This window comes from Mytilus edulis, chromosome 5, assembly GCF_963676685.1.
Source record: "Mytilus edulis chromosome 5, xbMytEdul2.2, whole genome shotgun sequence".
NCBI lineage: Eukaryota > Metazoa > Mollusca > Bivalvia > Mytilida > Mytilidae > Mytilus > Mytilus edulis.
In genome coordinates this window covers 22,447,559-22,462,441 of record NC_092348.1, presented here as the reverse complement: position 1 = coordinate 22,462,441, position 14,883 = coordinate 22,447,559, and the positions used below count along the sequence as shown (strand labels likewise).

At 30.7% G+C, this 14,883-nt stretch overlaps 1 protein-coding gene across 1 annotated transcript in view; it reads left to right on the top strand.

The window, feature by feature from the left end:
• The first annotated feature begins 2,266 nt into the window (after window positions 1-2,266).
• LOC139525433 (uncharacterized) overlaps window positions 2,267-14,883 on the top strand; it is a 32,411-nt gene continuing 19,794 nt past the window's right edge. Inside the window, exons 1-3 of the mRNA XM_071320758.1 lie at window positions 2,267-2,304; window positions 7,933-8,638; window positions 9,692-9,827. Coding sequence (XP_071176859.1) covers window positions 7,946-8,638; window positions 9,692-9,827 — 829 coding nt within the window. The 5' untranslated portion in view covers window positions 2,267-2,304; window positions 7,933-7,945. The remainder of the gene's footprint in view (window positions 2,305-7,932; window positions 8,639-9,691; window positions 9,828-14,883) is intronic.

Genomic DNA, 14,883 nt, shown 5'->3' with positions numbered 1-14,883 from the left:
TAAAAGCGAGACCCTGATATACATGCTATATAAAACAAACAATGTATTTATCTATTTGTTTTCTTTTATATAAATGTGCTTTACATAATTGATTTAAATTACATTGGTATATATTCCATATGCCGGTGCTCCTACTTACAAGAGGCTTATACACCGTAGACGAATCCGAGCGCCATCTGTCGTCATAATGATCGTTAGCATAATACAACGATGACATTTCACACATTGACATTTCACACATTGACATTTAACGAATCGACAAGTTACAAAACATCAACATACAAATTGACAATTTGCGAATCAACAAGTTACAAAACATTAATATACAAATAGACAAATCGACATTTATATAATTAACAAATCGACAAGTTACAAAACATCAATATACAAATTAACAATTTAACAATCGACAAGTTACAAAACATTAATATACAAATAGACAATATACAAATCGACATTTAACAAATCGACAAGGTACAAAACAGCAATATACAAATTGACAATTAACGAATCGACAAGTTACAAAACAGCAATATACAAATTGACAAATCACACAGTTACAAGTTACAAATTGACAAGTTACGAAGTAAGAATTTTGACCCCGTTGGCTTTCCATATATATATGGGTTATTATTCCTCAACTGATTATTTACGTGCAAAAGTAATCCAGAGAAGGGAAAAGAAATGGGGGGAAATGAAAGGGCGATGCAAACTTTTGATCTGTTTAATTTTTAATATATAAATTGTTCGTTTAATATGTTGAATAATTGTTTATTTTATGTACTATTTGTGTTTACATACATGCTTCTTGTATATCTGAACTTAATTGTATGTGTTGTCCTAAAAGTGATATTTCTACATTATTTACAATACAAGAATAAAAATATCGCATGGACGACAACCGAAACTAAAAATTTATACACATATAACAATCACGTGATTTTCGTGTCAATCAATATACTTATATATGTTTTAAAACTTTATTTAAATCATTAGAACTACCCAGGCATGAAGTTGAATTATAAAACAATTAAAGATTACGTGAACAATATTCATACATGTACTTTAAATTTGCTCAGAAAAGGAAATTGAGTCATCTATATCATATGAGTCGAATTGATAACTGATACCAAATTATTGACAATAATAAAAAAATTATAAGTTAGCAGGCAATCCTTTTTACAAACGCCTTCTAGGGTGCGCTCGACTTAAGTGACTCAATATGAGTTTTGTTTTTGAATGGTTGTTAACTGATGACTTTTTGTAAACAATAAACGCTAGCACATCAAAGAAGGGAGTAAACTATGTTTAAAATTTGATAATAAAAATCTTATTATCCAAGTCTGTAGATTTAAACTTAGTCTATATTTGTCACAAGGTCCAGATTTTCTGAACGAAGTTTCCCCTGTATATATACATAATATTGCAAACCTCTATTATACCTTTACTGTTTTGATTTTATTGCATTTCATAAATTTTGTAATATACATGGCTACAGAAGGACTCTTTTAAATGATTTTTGCAGTTTAAACGCCACTTTTATGCACCGCATTTAGGCTATTTTGTGGCAGCAAGTTTTTATTGGTGGAAAAAGCCTGAGTACCAGGGAAAAACCACCGATCTTCGATAGGAAAACTGACTATTTTAGTCAATTAAGATTGGAGTCAAGTGCACCCGCACGAGCTGGGTTCGAACTCACAACCTCAGTAGAAACTACTTAGACCACTCGGTCACCGAGACGCCTTCATGAGTTGAAAACTATCATGTAATTAAAAGAGTGTATCAATGACAGAACGATATCTAACATAGAAAATCACTTATTTAAACATGAAAATAATCTATTAAACAATAACACATATATATATGTATCAGAAACGGATACGATACGTCTTTAAATGTCCCACTTCTATTAGAAAGTTTACAGAAGCGTTTGTCAGTATCTCAAAATCTCGGTACAATGTATATGATATGTACTTAACGTCAAGTTTGCTTTCTTTGTGCGTCGAGATGGTCATTGCGCCTATCAGTATCTAAATAGGTATTTAGTTTTCTATTATGCCTTTATTGTATAAAGGTAAAGGTACACATGTTAATGTGCGCAGATATGTATGCTTTACAAAAATCCAGAGAGATTTAGCACATAAATACTTTATGTTCGTTTGAACACAGTGCATTTAGAACATAAAGGTATATACCTTTTCATAAACTAACCCATACTTCGGCATTGAAAGAAATTCATGCATATAATGTTATTCAATCTGTCATAAACACACGTGACATTAATCAGGTTACCAGTAGAGATAGGTATGTATGCTTATATTCAACTGAGAAAACTATAAATGAATGATCATATTCACATTGAACATCGTTGTTTTTTATTTTCATTATTTTTACATTGATATATATATATATATATATATAGATATATCTGTCGATAGAACCACAATTATGATTCAGGAACAGATAATTCGTTTCTTTAATACTGTCTCCTTTTACTAGATCAATATACACGTATTGATTATTTTAAGACATGCTCTATCAAATTATCATAATAAATAACTCGATACAACAAAGAAACGACAAACATAGGTGACAAACATAAACAATGGACGTAAGAATGTCTTAAATGCATAGTTTGATACTTCACATTTGCTCAGTAAACCTCGTTTCTGCCATGAGAAATACAAAGGCGAATACATTTGAGCTTTTGGTGTTGTCATTTGTAACATTGTTTTTTATTGAACAACAAAACAAAGAAAAAGAGAAACGAAAATAACTTTTAAAAGCTTTCTTCCGTTCGTTACTCTTGTCTTTATTTACCTATTAATCAGGAACTCTCAAACATAAATACTCGAAGGTAAAGAAGGTATCTTCCAATGCTATGTCGATAGATGATTAATGAAAGACAAATTCGTGTAATGGTGATATTTCTCTTCAAAACCGTGACAATTTCTGTGTACAAAGAATACAAAGAATAAATTGTCAAATTATTATTAAATTTAAAGATTAGAAACAAAGAAAAAGAAAAAATCTAAGTGATAACGATGTAATGTGTGAGAGTATGCATGTGTGTAGTGTTGTATGGATTATCTTCATAATATTGAAAATATGATATGTATAACGATTGTATAGTATGTATAGATATGTAGTATGATGAATAAAAAAATAAAAAAATATCTTATCCCAGGCATATATTACCTTAGCCGTATTTGGCACCACTTTTTGGAATTTTGGGTACCCAATGTTTTCCACTTTATACTTGTTTGGCCTTCTAAAAGAGGGACGAAAGATACCAGAGGGACAGTCAACTCATAGATAAAAAATAAACTGACAACGCCATGGCTAAAAATAAAAAGACACACAGACAAATAATAGTACATAAGACACAATAGAAAACTAACGACTAAGCAACACGAATCCCACCGAAAACTTGGGTTGACCTCAGGTACTCCAGAAGGTTAAGCAGATCCTGCTCCACATTTGGCACCCGTCGTGTTGCTTATGTTATCTAACTATTTTGATCTGAGCGTCACTGGTGAGTCTTATGTAGACGAAACGCGCGTATGGCGTAAAAAAATAAGTCTGGTACCTTTGATAACTTTATTGTCTCTGCTAAATAACTCGGGAATATCATTTATTTGTTATTGAAAAGCTTGATGAATAAAGCAACAGTAGTATTCCACAAGCTGTTCACTATTCATAAATCGGTTAAGTGAAAACAAATCCGGGTTACAAACTAAATTAATTGTTTAAAGGTAGATTCATGGTATACCGCCATCTTGGATTGTACAATCAGAGTACAAAATCGGTCTAGTTATTTGCCAAATTCAGCAAATTTGGAAACAGATTTGCAATTGAATGGTTAGACTGTTAACGTACGAAAACGTGTTAATTTATTGTATTATTCAAAATATTTTAACAAATATCAACTTTTTTGGTTTTTAAAATCATGTTTTTTAAATGAGCCATTTAAGGGGAGACAACTCTTTTAGTACAAAATGTATACTGGGCTAATAGGGATTTTTTTATTTTAACTTGTGGCAAGAAAACAAGTTCGGTGACACCATGCTTTATTTTTATTTTCTTAAAACATATTATGAAACCTATCTTCTCACAATTTATTTCAAAATTCTATCTCATAGAAATTTTTTTATGCACTCTTATGTGTTTTTTCATGAACAAACTAACCAAATTTAGGCAATTTTCAACGACTTATAGCTTGAAAAATAGCACGGTGACCCATACTTTTTATTATTTTTTTGAAACAAGCATAGTAAAATCTTCATTTTGGCAAATTATAAGAAAATTCTGTCTCAAAAAACATTTACTTATGATCTACCTTAAATGTAGAGATAAAGGATACAACAGATACAGTTAAGTCGGCCTCATATCTTGACTTACATCTAGAAATTGACAATGAGGGTCGGTTGAAAACAAAACTTTACCACAAAAGTGATGATTTCAGCTTTCCAATTGTGAACTTTCCATTTCTAAGTAGCAACATTCCAGCAGCACCTGCATACGGGGTATATATCTCCCAATTGATACGATATTCTCGTGCTTGCATTTCCTATCATGATTTTCTTGTTAGAGGGTTACTGCTCACAAGGAGGCTATTAAACCAAGAGTTCCAAATGGTGAAGTTGAAATCATCCCTTCGTAAATTTTACGGACGCCATCACGAGTTAATTGACCGTTATGGAAAAACCGTTTCACAAATGATATCGGATATGTTCATTACGTCGTAAATACAATCCCCTTCCCTTTCATGAATGTGACCTACCCTTCCGGAGCACCTGAGATCACCCCTACTTTTTGGTGGGGTTCGTGTTGTTTATTCTTTAGTTTTCTATGTTGTGTCATGTGTACTATTGTTTGTCTGTTTGTCGTCATTTTTAGCCATGGCGTTGTCAGTTTATTTTAGATTTATGAGTTTGACTGTCCCTTTGATATCTTTCGTCCCTCTTTTATTGTAATACCCGATCAAGGTCATACTAGTTTGTACCTTTTTTGTATTTTTGTAATTAACGGTAAATACACGGTCGCGGGATACATACGAGATCAAACTAATAACTTTCCTAACAAAATTCATTGATGAAATAAGAACTTTTGAATTCGAATAACGTCTTATGATATAAATTATTTTAATACGCTAATTAAGCAGAAATATTCCAAGGAATACGAAGAGAGTTTTACTTCAAACTGCACCTCAGATATAACTATAGTTTTTAGAATACGTGTATTAAGATAATTCCATCGATTTCAATATTTTTATAATTTCAACCTATATTGATATTGACAAATATTTTTGAAAATTATTGTGATTAACTCATGTTCTTGATGAAGAGAATTACTAATGACAACAAATATTTGGCACCGATTGACAGTATATTATGACCGAGACTTACGGTTTTCAAATAATACCACACTCGTACAGACATGGTATAGCCTTGTTCCACGCCAGTTCTCTCCTGTAAGCCATTAAGACGAGCCGCCTACAGCATTAGGAAATAAACTAAATAAATTTTGTTCCTTTCATAGTGTTGAATCTGAAAAAACATTTTCTTTTAAATTCTTGTTCGAATATTAGAAATACATTGACAATTCCCAAAGTGTTAAAAATCTTAAAAGTGATTTTTTCCTCAAGAAACCGCTTTGGTGAGTGATTAAATTATTGTATTGGAAGGTGACTTTAATAAAATGTTTTTTTTAATTGTCATTTGTTCGTTGGTTGTATTTTTGTTTACATAATTAAAACAATTGAGATAATTAAAAGATCTTTTTATTTCATTGATTAAACTTTCATTTATCTGTAAGAATCAGTTATGCTACCTTTAGTTGTCCAATATTTTTTAGAAAGAGGATATAGCTACTAGCTATTCTTAAAAATATTGGAGAGCTAAAGGTTACATAATGGTTTCTTACAGGTAAATGATAGTCCAATCACTGAAATAAAAACCGGTAAAACAATATCATGACTTCACAACAATTTTTTAACTATGAATTATTTTTGATATTTTATATTAAACAATGCAAATTGTTAATTTCATGATGAAATAACATAGAATTTAGAATAATTTGATATATATTTATATATCTTTTTTTAAATAAAATTCACTTCAAATTTTTTAGTTTTGCTCAAAATATTTCTGCTTTCAAATTTATTAAAATGATGATATCATGAATCTTTTTAAAAACTAAATTGATATTTAAAAAGCAGGTGTTTGGTGTCTCATAAGTCAAATTAATGAATGAGTGTTGTTTGGTTTATTGAATACTGTGATATGATAAAAAAAAAAAAAATTCCAATCAATATGTGACATTATAATAAAAAAAATATGTATTTATTTATTTATTCAGCATACACAATAAATCATTTTGATAATTTCAAATATATATCCAAATTACATATTCAGTTTTTTACCACTTGTGTACTACAAGTGCTATCATCATCCGTTGGTTGACAGTTTATGATTAAACATGCCAAACGCTCTTTTAGTGCACGGAAGACTCTTTAGTGACGCTCGAAACGATTAAAAAAAACCAATAACGAGTCTGAAGAGTACAAAACAAAGCAAATAAATTGGACCAAATCTGGCTAAAGTTATCTTTGCATTGTGTAATGTTATGATGTTTGATTCCTGCGACCATCGTTTATCATTTTTTTAATTGTAACTCAAAACTCAAAACAAAACTGACGATTTCTCTGTTGTTCATTTTCCTTCTTTTTTTTTGGAACGGTGAAAGACAACAATAAACATGTATTTTTGTCATGAGATGTATCCTTTTATTATGTCGTGAATCAGTGTAATTTCATAGAAAAGCATACTCTGTGGTGACTATTCTGTATATTCTCAATTAAAAAATGACTGTTTATAAGATAATAAGAACCTGCCATTTTACATTCTGCATTTGAGTCGCACATGCCGTTTTTAATATTTATTGCAATTTGTAGTTTCACTAACAATATTTTTTCATGATACGATGATTAAGATTTGTATAAGTATAAGTATTTTTATTGTTAGATTATTGCAAAATGATAAGGACTTAAATGAGACAATTCCATAGTCCAATAGAGCTCTCATGATACCTATTTCGCTTAATTTGATCACAACCATGCGATTAACAATTTAAAACTATGTTGTTAATGTCTGTGTCATTTTGGTCTTTTGTGGATAGTTGTCTCATTGGCAATCATACCACATCTTCTTTTTTATATATGTATTGTATTGCATAAAACATATGGAAACCACATTCATAGAAACGTGTATGTTTATTTTTGTTTACCAGTACTTTTATTCTTGGTATAAAACAATAAAAAAGAGAGAAAAAATATAGAGCTATCACATGATTAACAACTATTAACAAGACGTCAAATGATGTGGATATATGACACTATTCGTACGGTATGTTTCATTATCACTGGACTAGTATATATTTGTTTAGGGGCCAGCTGAAGGACGCCTCCGGGTGCGAGAATTTCTCGCTACATTGAAGACCTGTTGGTGACCCTCTGCTGTTGTTTTTTATTTGCTCGGGTTGTTGTCTCTTTGACACATTCCCCATTTCCATTCTCAATTTTACTGTGAGAAAACCCCATAACTAATAGTCACCCATAAAAAGGCACCAATGTGAAACAATACAAACGATAAAAATAAAGGCTTAATTTATAACACTTCAATTAACGAATAACCAAGAATGAGTACATTATTTCGAGGAGTATATTTTCGAATAACTGCTCGGTCAGTTTTCCTGAAAAGAAGGAGAAAATGAATAGCCTTTTGACGAACGAAATCAGCATACCTTAAATGAATCTACCTCTGCTAAAAATAGGAACAAATCTAATATACATGTAAGCTGTATTTGCGTGAAGCATGTTTTGTATTAGACGTTATTCCTTTTGTTTATAACTTAGGTATTTCTCTCTTGCAGAGTTTTAAGCAAAATGGCAGAGGGTGAAGAGAAAACAAAAGAGAATTTTATAAGGCTTTTGACATTTATCACTGGACCAGTCACAGAAACGCTACACCTTTACTTTGAGTTTAAAGTTTTAAACTCGGTGGAATTTTTTATGTTTTTAGACAACCATAAACATACCTTAGTTCATCAATATATACATCCTTGTACTGAATGCTGTGAATGTAAGACACGTTCTCCGGGGGAAACTAAGCAAATAAGTCGTCTTACTCCTAGTCAGTTTGATTTATTGTTTGAAACAGACGAAAGTAAAGAAATTCATGGTCATAAAAGAACAAAAGGACCTCAGAGAAAACAAATCTGCCTATGTAGTATTTCGGCAAAGCGAACCACTTCTGTTGATTTTATGGATATATCACTTATGTCTGCTGTATTGACTTCGTGTTGCCCACCTAGGTCAATATCTGGAAATCCAAAATGGATAAAAGATATTAAAGAAACAAGAAATCTTATTGCGCATTCGCCGAGTGATAAAATATCGAAATCTGAATATGATCAAAAATTGTCTTTGGTTGAAGGATCACTATTGAATATAGCAGATGTTGTAGGTCCGATGTTTCTAAAAATGACAAAAGAAAAAATTTCTACTTTCAAAGACAGCGATCTCTTGACAATTATCAACAAAGACCTCAAAAAGAACAACAACGACAATATCCGTCAGGTATAATTTTCAAAGATTTCTTAAAGTAACAGAGTGATTTCTCTATGCTATTCTTCTATTTGTATTAATATGTTCATCTCTTGTTTTTGTATCAATCAATATGGTTATGATCTTAAAATCCTACGTGGTCATGTGCCTTTTCCAAGTCAGGAATCAAGTTAGTGATCGCCTCGTATCATATCTTAATTGGTACAAATTTGTGGTAAATTTTGCCTAAGGGCTAAATAATAAAATTGCATGTGTTTTTACATTTAGTGAATAAATGTTAGCTGGAATATTTCTACGACGTCAGAAACATGGCCAATTTATATACAGCTTTTGGTGAAATTGTATACTAATATGCAAAACAGTCCTTTCGAACGATTCATTGATAAATATGTTCTTTTCAAAGTATAATTCTTCAGGCGATTTTTAATTGTAAGAAAATTAAAAAGATCCATGGCAATATATCGACAAAAATATGACGGACGCATCAGAAAAATAATATGTTAGACATTTGAATTCTTTTTGATATTAGAATTCTAGAACCCAAATATTGCCACATGATACCGATTTTTTCCGGCTACCTTTTCCTATTTGTTATTCTTTTTTCTCATGGTTCTGTAAGCATTAGTAACCATCGAAGATGTGACTAAACATTTTTTACATAATCGACTACACTGTTAATACTTGGAGACAACAGGTTTTTTTACCGACGTTCAAATGTCTAAAATCCATTAATAAGATACAAAAAAAAGCGTACAGCTTATCTAAAAACATGTACCTACAACTTTTTGGTTGATAATCAACCAGCTGTATAAAGATTAGTACGTGGCCATCTAAATTATGACACTTGAAGTATGGAGCCGGATGTGAATTGAAGGAACAATGGTCCAAAAGTATGTTTTTTGTAATGAACGATCCTGGAGACATTTCTTAATATACGATTTGTATCGTTGAATAAATCGCACATTTTATAAGGATTTATTCATTACAAGCGTTCATACTAAAAAAACATACACGCACTAGAAATAGGTTAAACTTCACATGTGTATATACTGATAATCTTTACAGATTCTCGAAGAATTTATAGAGGAGCAAAAACGAACGTCTAAATTATTAGAACAGCAAAACAGGAATTTAGCAGAGAAAACTGAAGCAATGCATGCAATGATATCCGAGGTATTTAGAAGACTTGAAGAACAAAAAGGTATATTTTTTTTCCGAAGAGAAACACGACGAATGCCATTTGTGAAAACAAAAGTTCTAACCCGAATCGAATAATTCAATCCTTAGTTTTTCTGAGTATTGTCTTGAAGACTGTTGTTTCTATTTTTTTGCCATTTTTTTTTTACAGTGAGTTGACTGTAAGTGTTGCTCTCCACCAATTGCAACTCATTCAAAATTTTGACCCAATTGCAATTTGTTTTTTAAAATCAAATTGTTCAACTGGTCAGAAATTTGAACCAACTGCTGTAGAAAACCACAGCCAAGTCATGAAAGTGCAAGGTGATAAAATAAAACATACTTACAATCCTATAAGACTTTAACTCCACTTTAATGATGTTGTGACAAAATTAGTTTATCAGTTTGTCTGATTCTTATAAATACTAGAACACACCCCGTCAACAGCATTGTCCTATATTAGTCATAAATAAAGTTGAATTCTTTGATTCGCTGTTTTACGTCATGCCCGCTAACAAATTGAAAACTGTACCTATACGCATTATTTTAGTCCAGATTTTTAGTATTCATATTGTTATCTTAGGAAGTGTAACTGATTAAACTACTACAATAGGTAACAATTTGACAATTAAGTAGTGTCAACCATGTGATTATGACCCGTGTAATACAATATAACATATTAATCCTGAATACACCGTTTGGTGGTGCGCCTGTCAGATGCGGGACGTACAGATAAGGTAGCAATACACAGTTAGGAAAAAAACTTAAAATTGACACTCATAATTTTTAAACACCCTCTTTCCCCTCCTGTCTAACAAAGAAGGCTTTATATGTGTGTTATGCATGTATATACTTGTAGAAAGAAAATCTTCCATAGATTTGATTTCTTATGGTCATAAGGGTGAAATATAATCCCTTTTGGGTGTAACCATGGCAACAATCTGCATTTCTTAGATACAAAATATAGCAAAAAAGGGGGGTGAACATGTCACAAAAGTCTCCAAAATTTGGTCTAAAGGAAAATTTCAATGAATTACAGTGATACCTTTCCTGAATCCATAGGTTTATATTTATCAAGTGGTCCAAAAAAAATCATATGCTTTCCTGCTCGTTTTTCCATAAAATTGAATTGAAAAGATCGAGCGCAAAATCTTTGTTGATAAACACTACAATAATTTATGGACCTATGAACGGTACGGATAGGAAAATACGGACTGTCAATCATAGAAATGGCCTATAAAACATGTTAAAATCAATCTAAATGTTCATATAAACCCACTAAGAAGGCTATATTATTCTTCAATTATCTAAAAATCAATTTTATTGTACAAAAACTTTCATATTTAAAAAATTCACAGGGGCCATAATGCGAAACTAAAGTTCTAACTGTGTATTGCTACCTTAAGGATTAACATTTTTTTTCCCAATTCCACTTTAAATGGTTTTCTGTTTTCTACTAGTTAAAACGAGCATTTTCGCCTGCTAGTTTTGAAAATCGGTTCAGAAATAAATATTTTATGAAGGTTAGCAGTTGACACTGAAATGCAACAAAAAAGTGATTTTATGAAACATGCCATGTCAAAGTGCATTTTCTCCTTTTTTAGTCAATTTTCTAAAACTATACCTTCTAACCCTGTCTTTTCTTGTTTAAAAACTTAAATTAACCTTAACAGTAGACAACTTTTACAAGTTAAAGCTATTTTAAGGCTCTAGAATGTCAATTTTGTTGTGTATTACCATACCAAAGCCTTGGCTAAAATTTGGTAAATACTGAATTTATTTATAACAGCGGGAAAAAATTTAGGCTTAATTCATGCTAAATTGTGACTTTATACTTGCTAAAATAATAAATTTGATTTAGTCGCATGAAAAAATATAAAGCGTTCCCTTCTAAGGTTTCTACATAACGCGCAATCTTCTTTTCCAAGGGGTAGCCAATAAAGTATCAATGTATAACGGAACCAAGTCTTTGTGCCAAAATGTCTATATTGGTTGCTAAGGACAATAAACAACAAAACTAACATATATTGTCATACTAAAGGTTGTTTCTCCCTTAGAATTGTATCTATAACATAAATATCAATAGTTTTGTGGTATGTTTGTCTAAAAAAAAAGCAATTATTTGCTTTGTCAAATGCCATAAGGTAGCAATACACAGTTAGGAAAAAAACTTAAAATTGACACTCATAATTTTTAAACACCCTCTTTCCCCTCCTGTCTAACAAAGAAGGCTTTATATGTGTGTTATGCATGTATATACTTGTAGAAAGAAAATCTTCCATAGATTTGATTTCTTATGGTCATAAGGGTGAAATATAATCCCTTTTGGGTGTAACCATGGCAACAATCTGCATTTCTTAGATACAAAATATAGCAAAAAAGGGGGGTGAACATGTCACAAAAGTCTCCAAAATTTGGTCTAAAGGAAAATTTCAATGAATTACAGTGATACCTTTCCTGAATCCATAGGTTTATATCTATCAAGTGGTCCAAAAAAAATCATATGCTTTCCTGCTCGTTTTTCCATAAAATTGAATTGAAAAGATCGAGCGCAAAATCTTTGTTGATAAACACTACAATAATTTATGGACCTATGAACGGTACGGATAGGAAAATACGGACTGTCAATCATAGAAATGGCCTATAAAACATGTTAAAATCAATCTAAATGTTCATATAAACCCACTAAGAAGGCTATATTATTCTTCAATTATCTAAAAATCAATTTTATTGTACAAAAACTTTCATATTTAAAAAATTCACAGGGGCCATAATGCGAAACTAAACTTCTAACTGTGTATTGCTACCTAAGGTAATCGGTAACAGGTGAATATACTATTGGTATCGGACTCGACCCGGAACTTCTTAATTATTGGCAATATTAATTACGTGGAAAACAAAAGGGCCTGGAGTGGTGTAATTTTTAATCTACACCTTTGTACTATATAAGTTATATATAAAGTTGAATTTTTTTTTTCGTCGTATTTACGTGATGACGGCTGACAAATTGGACCTCGTAATTTTAGTATTATAGATAGAATACTTTTAGAAAGAAAAACTATATGAAAGCGTAGTTTGGACAATTTAATAGCAATTCAAAAAAGTATTCTATATTTATAAGAATCAGACATTATGTGAATTAAAACATTTCATATTCAGTAAAATATGTGTAAAATTGCAATATATGTTTGTAGGAAGTTTCCATGGGGGAGATAATAACTTTTCTTTCAAAAAGTCTTTATTCAAAAGAATAATATTTTAGGTTATCTCCCCTGAAAATTTATCAATAGCATAATGTTATTTCACACATATTTTACTGAATATATGATGTTTTATTTAAAATGATATCTGATTCTTATAAATATAGAATACTTTTAGAAAGAAAAACTATATGAAAGCTTAGTTTGGACAATTTAATAGCAATTCAAAATAAACAGTTCCCCTTCAGCATGGAAATGAATATAATATAACTATACAAACTGATAAACTAATTTTTGTCACAACATCATTAAAGTGGAGTTAAAGTCTTATAGGATTGTAAGTATATTTTATTTTATCACCTTGCACTTTCACATTTTGACTGAACAATTTGTTCAATTTTCTGACCAGTTGAACAATTTGGTTTAATAAAACAAATTGCAATTTGGTCAAAATTTTGAATGAGTTGCAATTGGTGGAGAGCAACACTAACAGTCAACTCACTGTAATTGCTTTATAAATTTTGATTGTCCGTTTACTTTTTGTTTTCTTTGTATAAATGAGACACATGAGGTAACAGTTTAAACTAATAAGAATAGCAACGTTTAACTCCGTTCAACTTTCCCTACTTAATTTTCTTAATTATTTCTAAAGAGTATGCCATATAAATTATGTCAGTCCTCAAGAAGTGACTACTGACATCAGAATTGCATCTTTTGTTTCTGTTGATACCTTTTTGAGAAATGGTCTTGTTCAGAGTTTTAAAAAAATATCGTTTTTAAATAAAGATTTCTCTCTTTCGACGTTTCATTTGGTTCTGGACATTCAAATATATCGGCCAGGACTATCAATGACGACACATTTATTGTCAGAAAGTGCATCTGGTGCATACGATTGGTGTAAATCTTATTAAATATGAATAACATATTAAAACGTTAAAACATACTTTAATATCGTGTTAAAAATTTACAATGTGCTCTTTATAATCAAAATATTTAAAACCTTATAGATTTCAAAGCAAATATTTGATCCTTTTGCTCGCAATTTTTTGACTTCCAAATGTAAAAAATGAAGATAATAATACAATGTTGACTGCTGTTCCCCTATTTTTGTCATTTTTCCACCTATTGTGGCTGTTTGTTTTGTTCACGCAACTTTCTCAATATAATGAGACTGTCATAAAAGTAAGCGATTCAGCTGGCTATAAAACCACGTTCAATCATTATTTTCTACATACGAAAATGCATGTACCAAGTCAGGAACTTGACAGTTGTTATCCATTCCTGTGATGTGTTTCAGCTATTGATTTTGACATTTGATTAGGAACTATCCGTTTTAAATTTTACTCCGAGTTCAGTATTTTTGTGATTTTACTGTTTACATTGTATTCATTATTAAATTATAACTACTTCAAGCAAATTGGACCTTGTATTTGCTTATCTATAATTGTAGGTCACAAAGATCTTCAAATGTTTCGCGTCTTACACATCCTTGTTTTTTAAAATATTCGGCTTTCAGTAAAGAGCACAAAATACAGTAAAATATCTTTAATTCATTCATATTTGAGAACAGAAAAATAACCTAAATAAAATACCTGAAAGCACAAAGCATAACATCCATTATACATTATACATGTAATGACATCAAGGCAAAACTAACATGCAATGTCGCATTATTTTAACAATACATAAAGAGGGAAATAGAAATCACTAACAATATATGACCACACTAACCACTAACTAATCAAGAAAAAATAACAAACAAAGAACAACTACAACATTCAACGTGTTTTTTTTTTATCTTAAATTTAGATCATACATGTTTAATAGAACAACAAACTAAAGAGGAATGGAAATGGAATTAGCGTGGCGATTCCCGTTCGC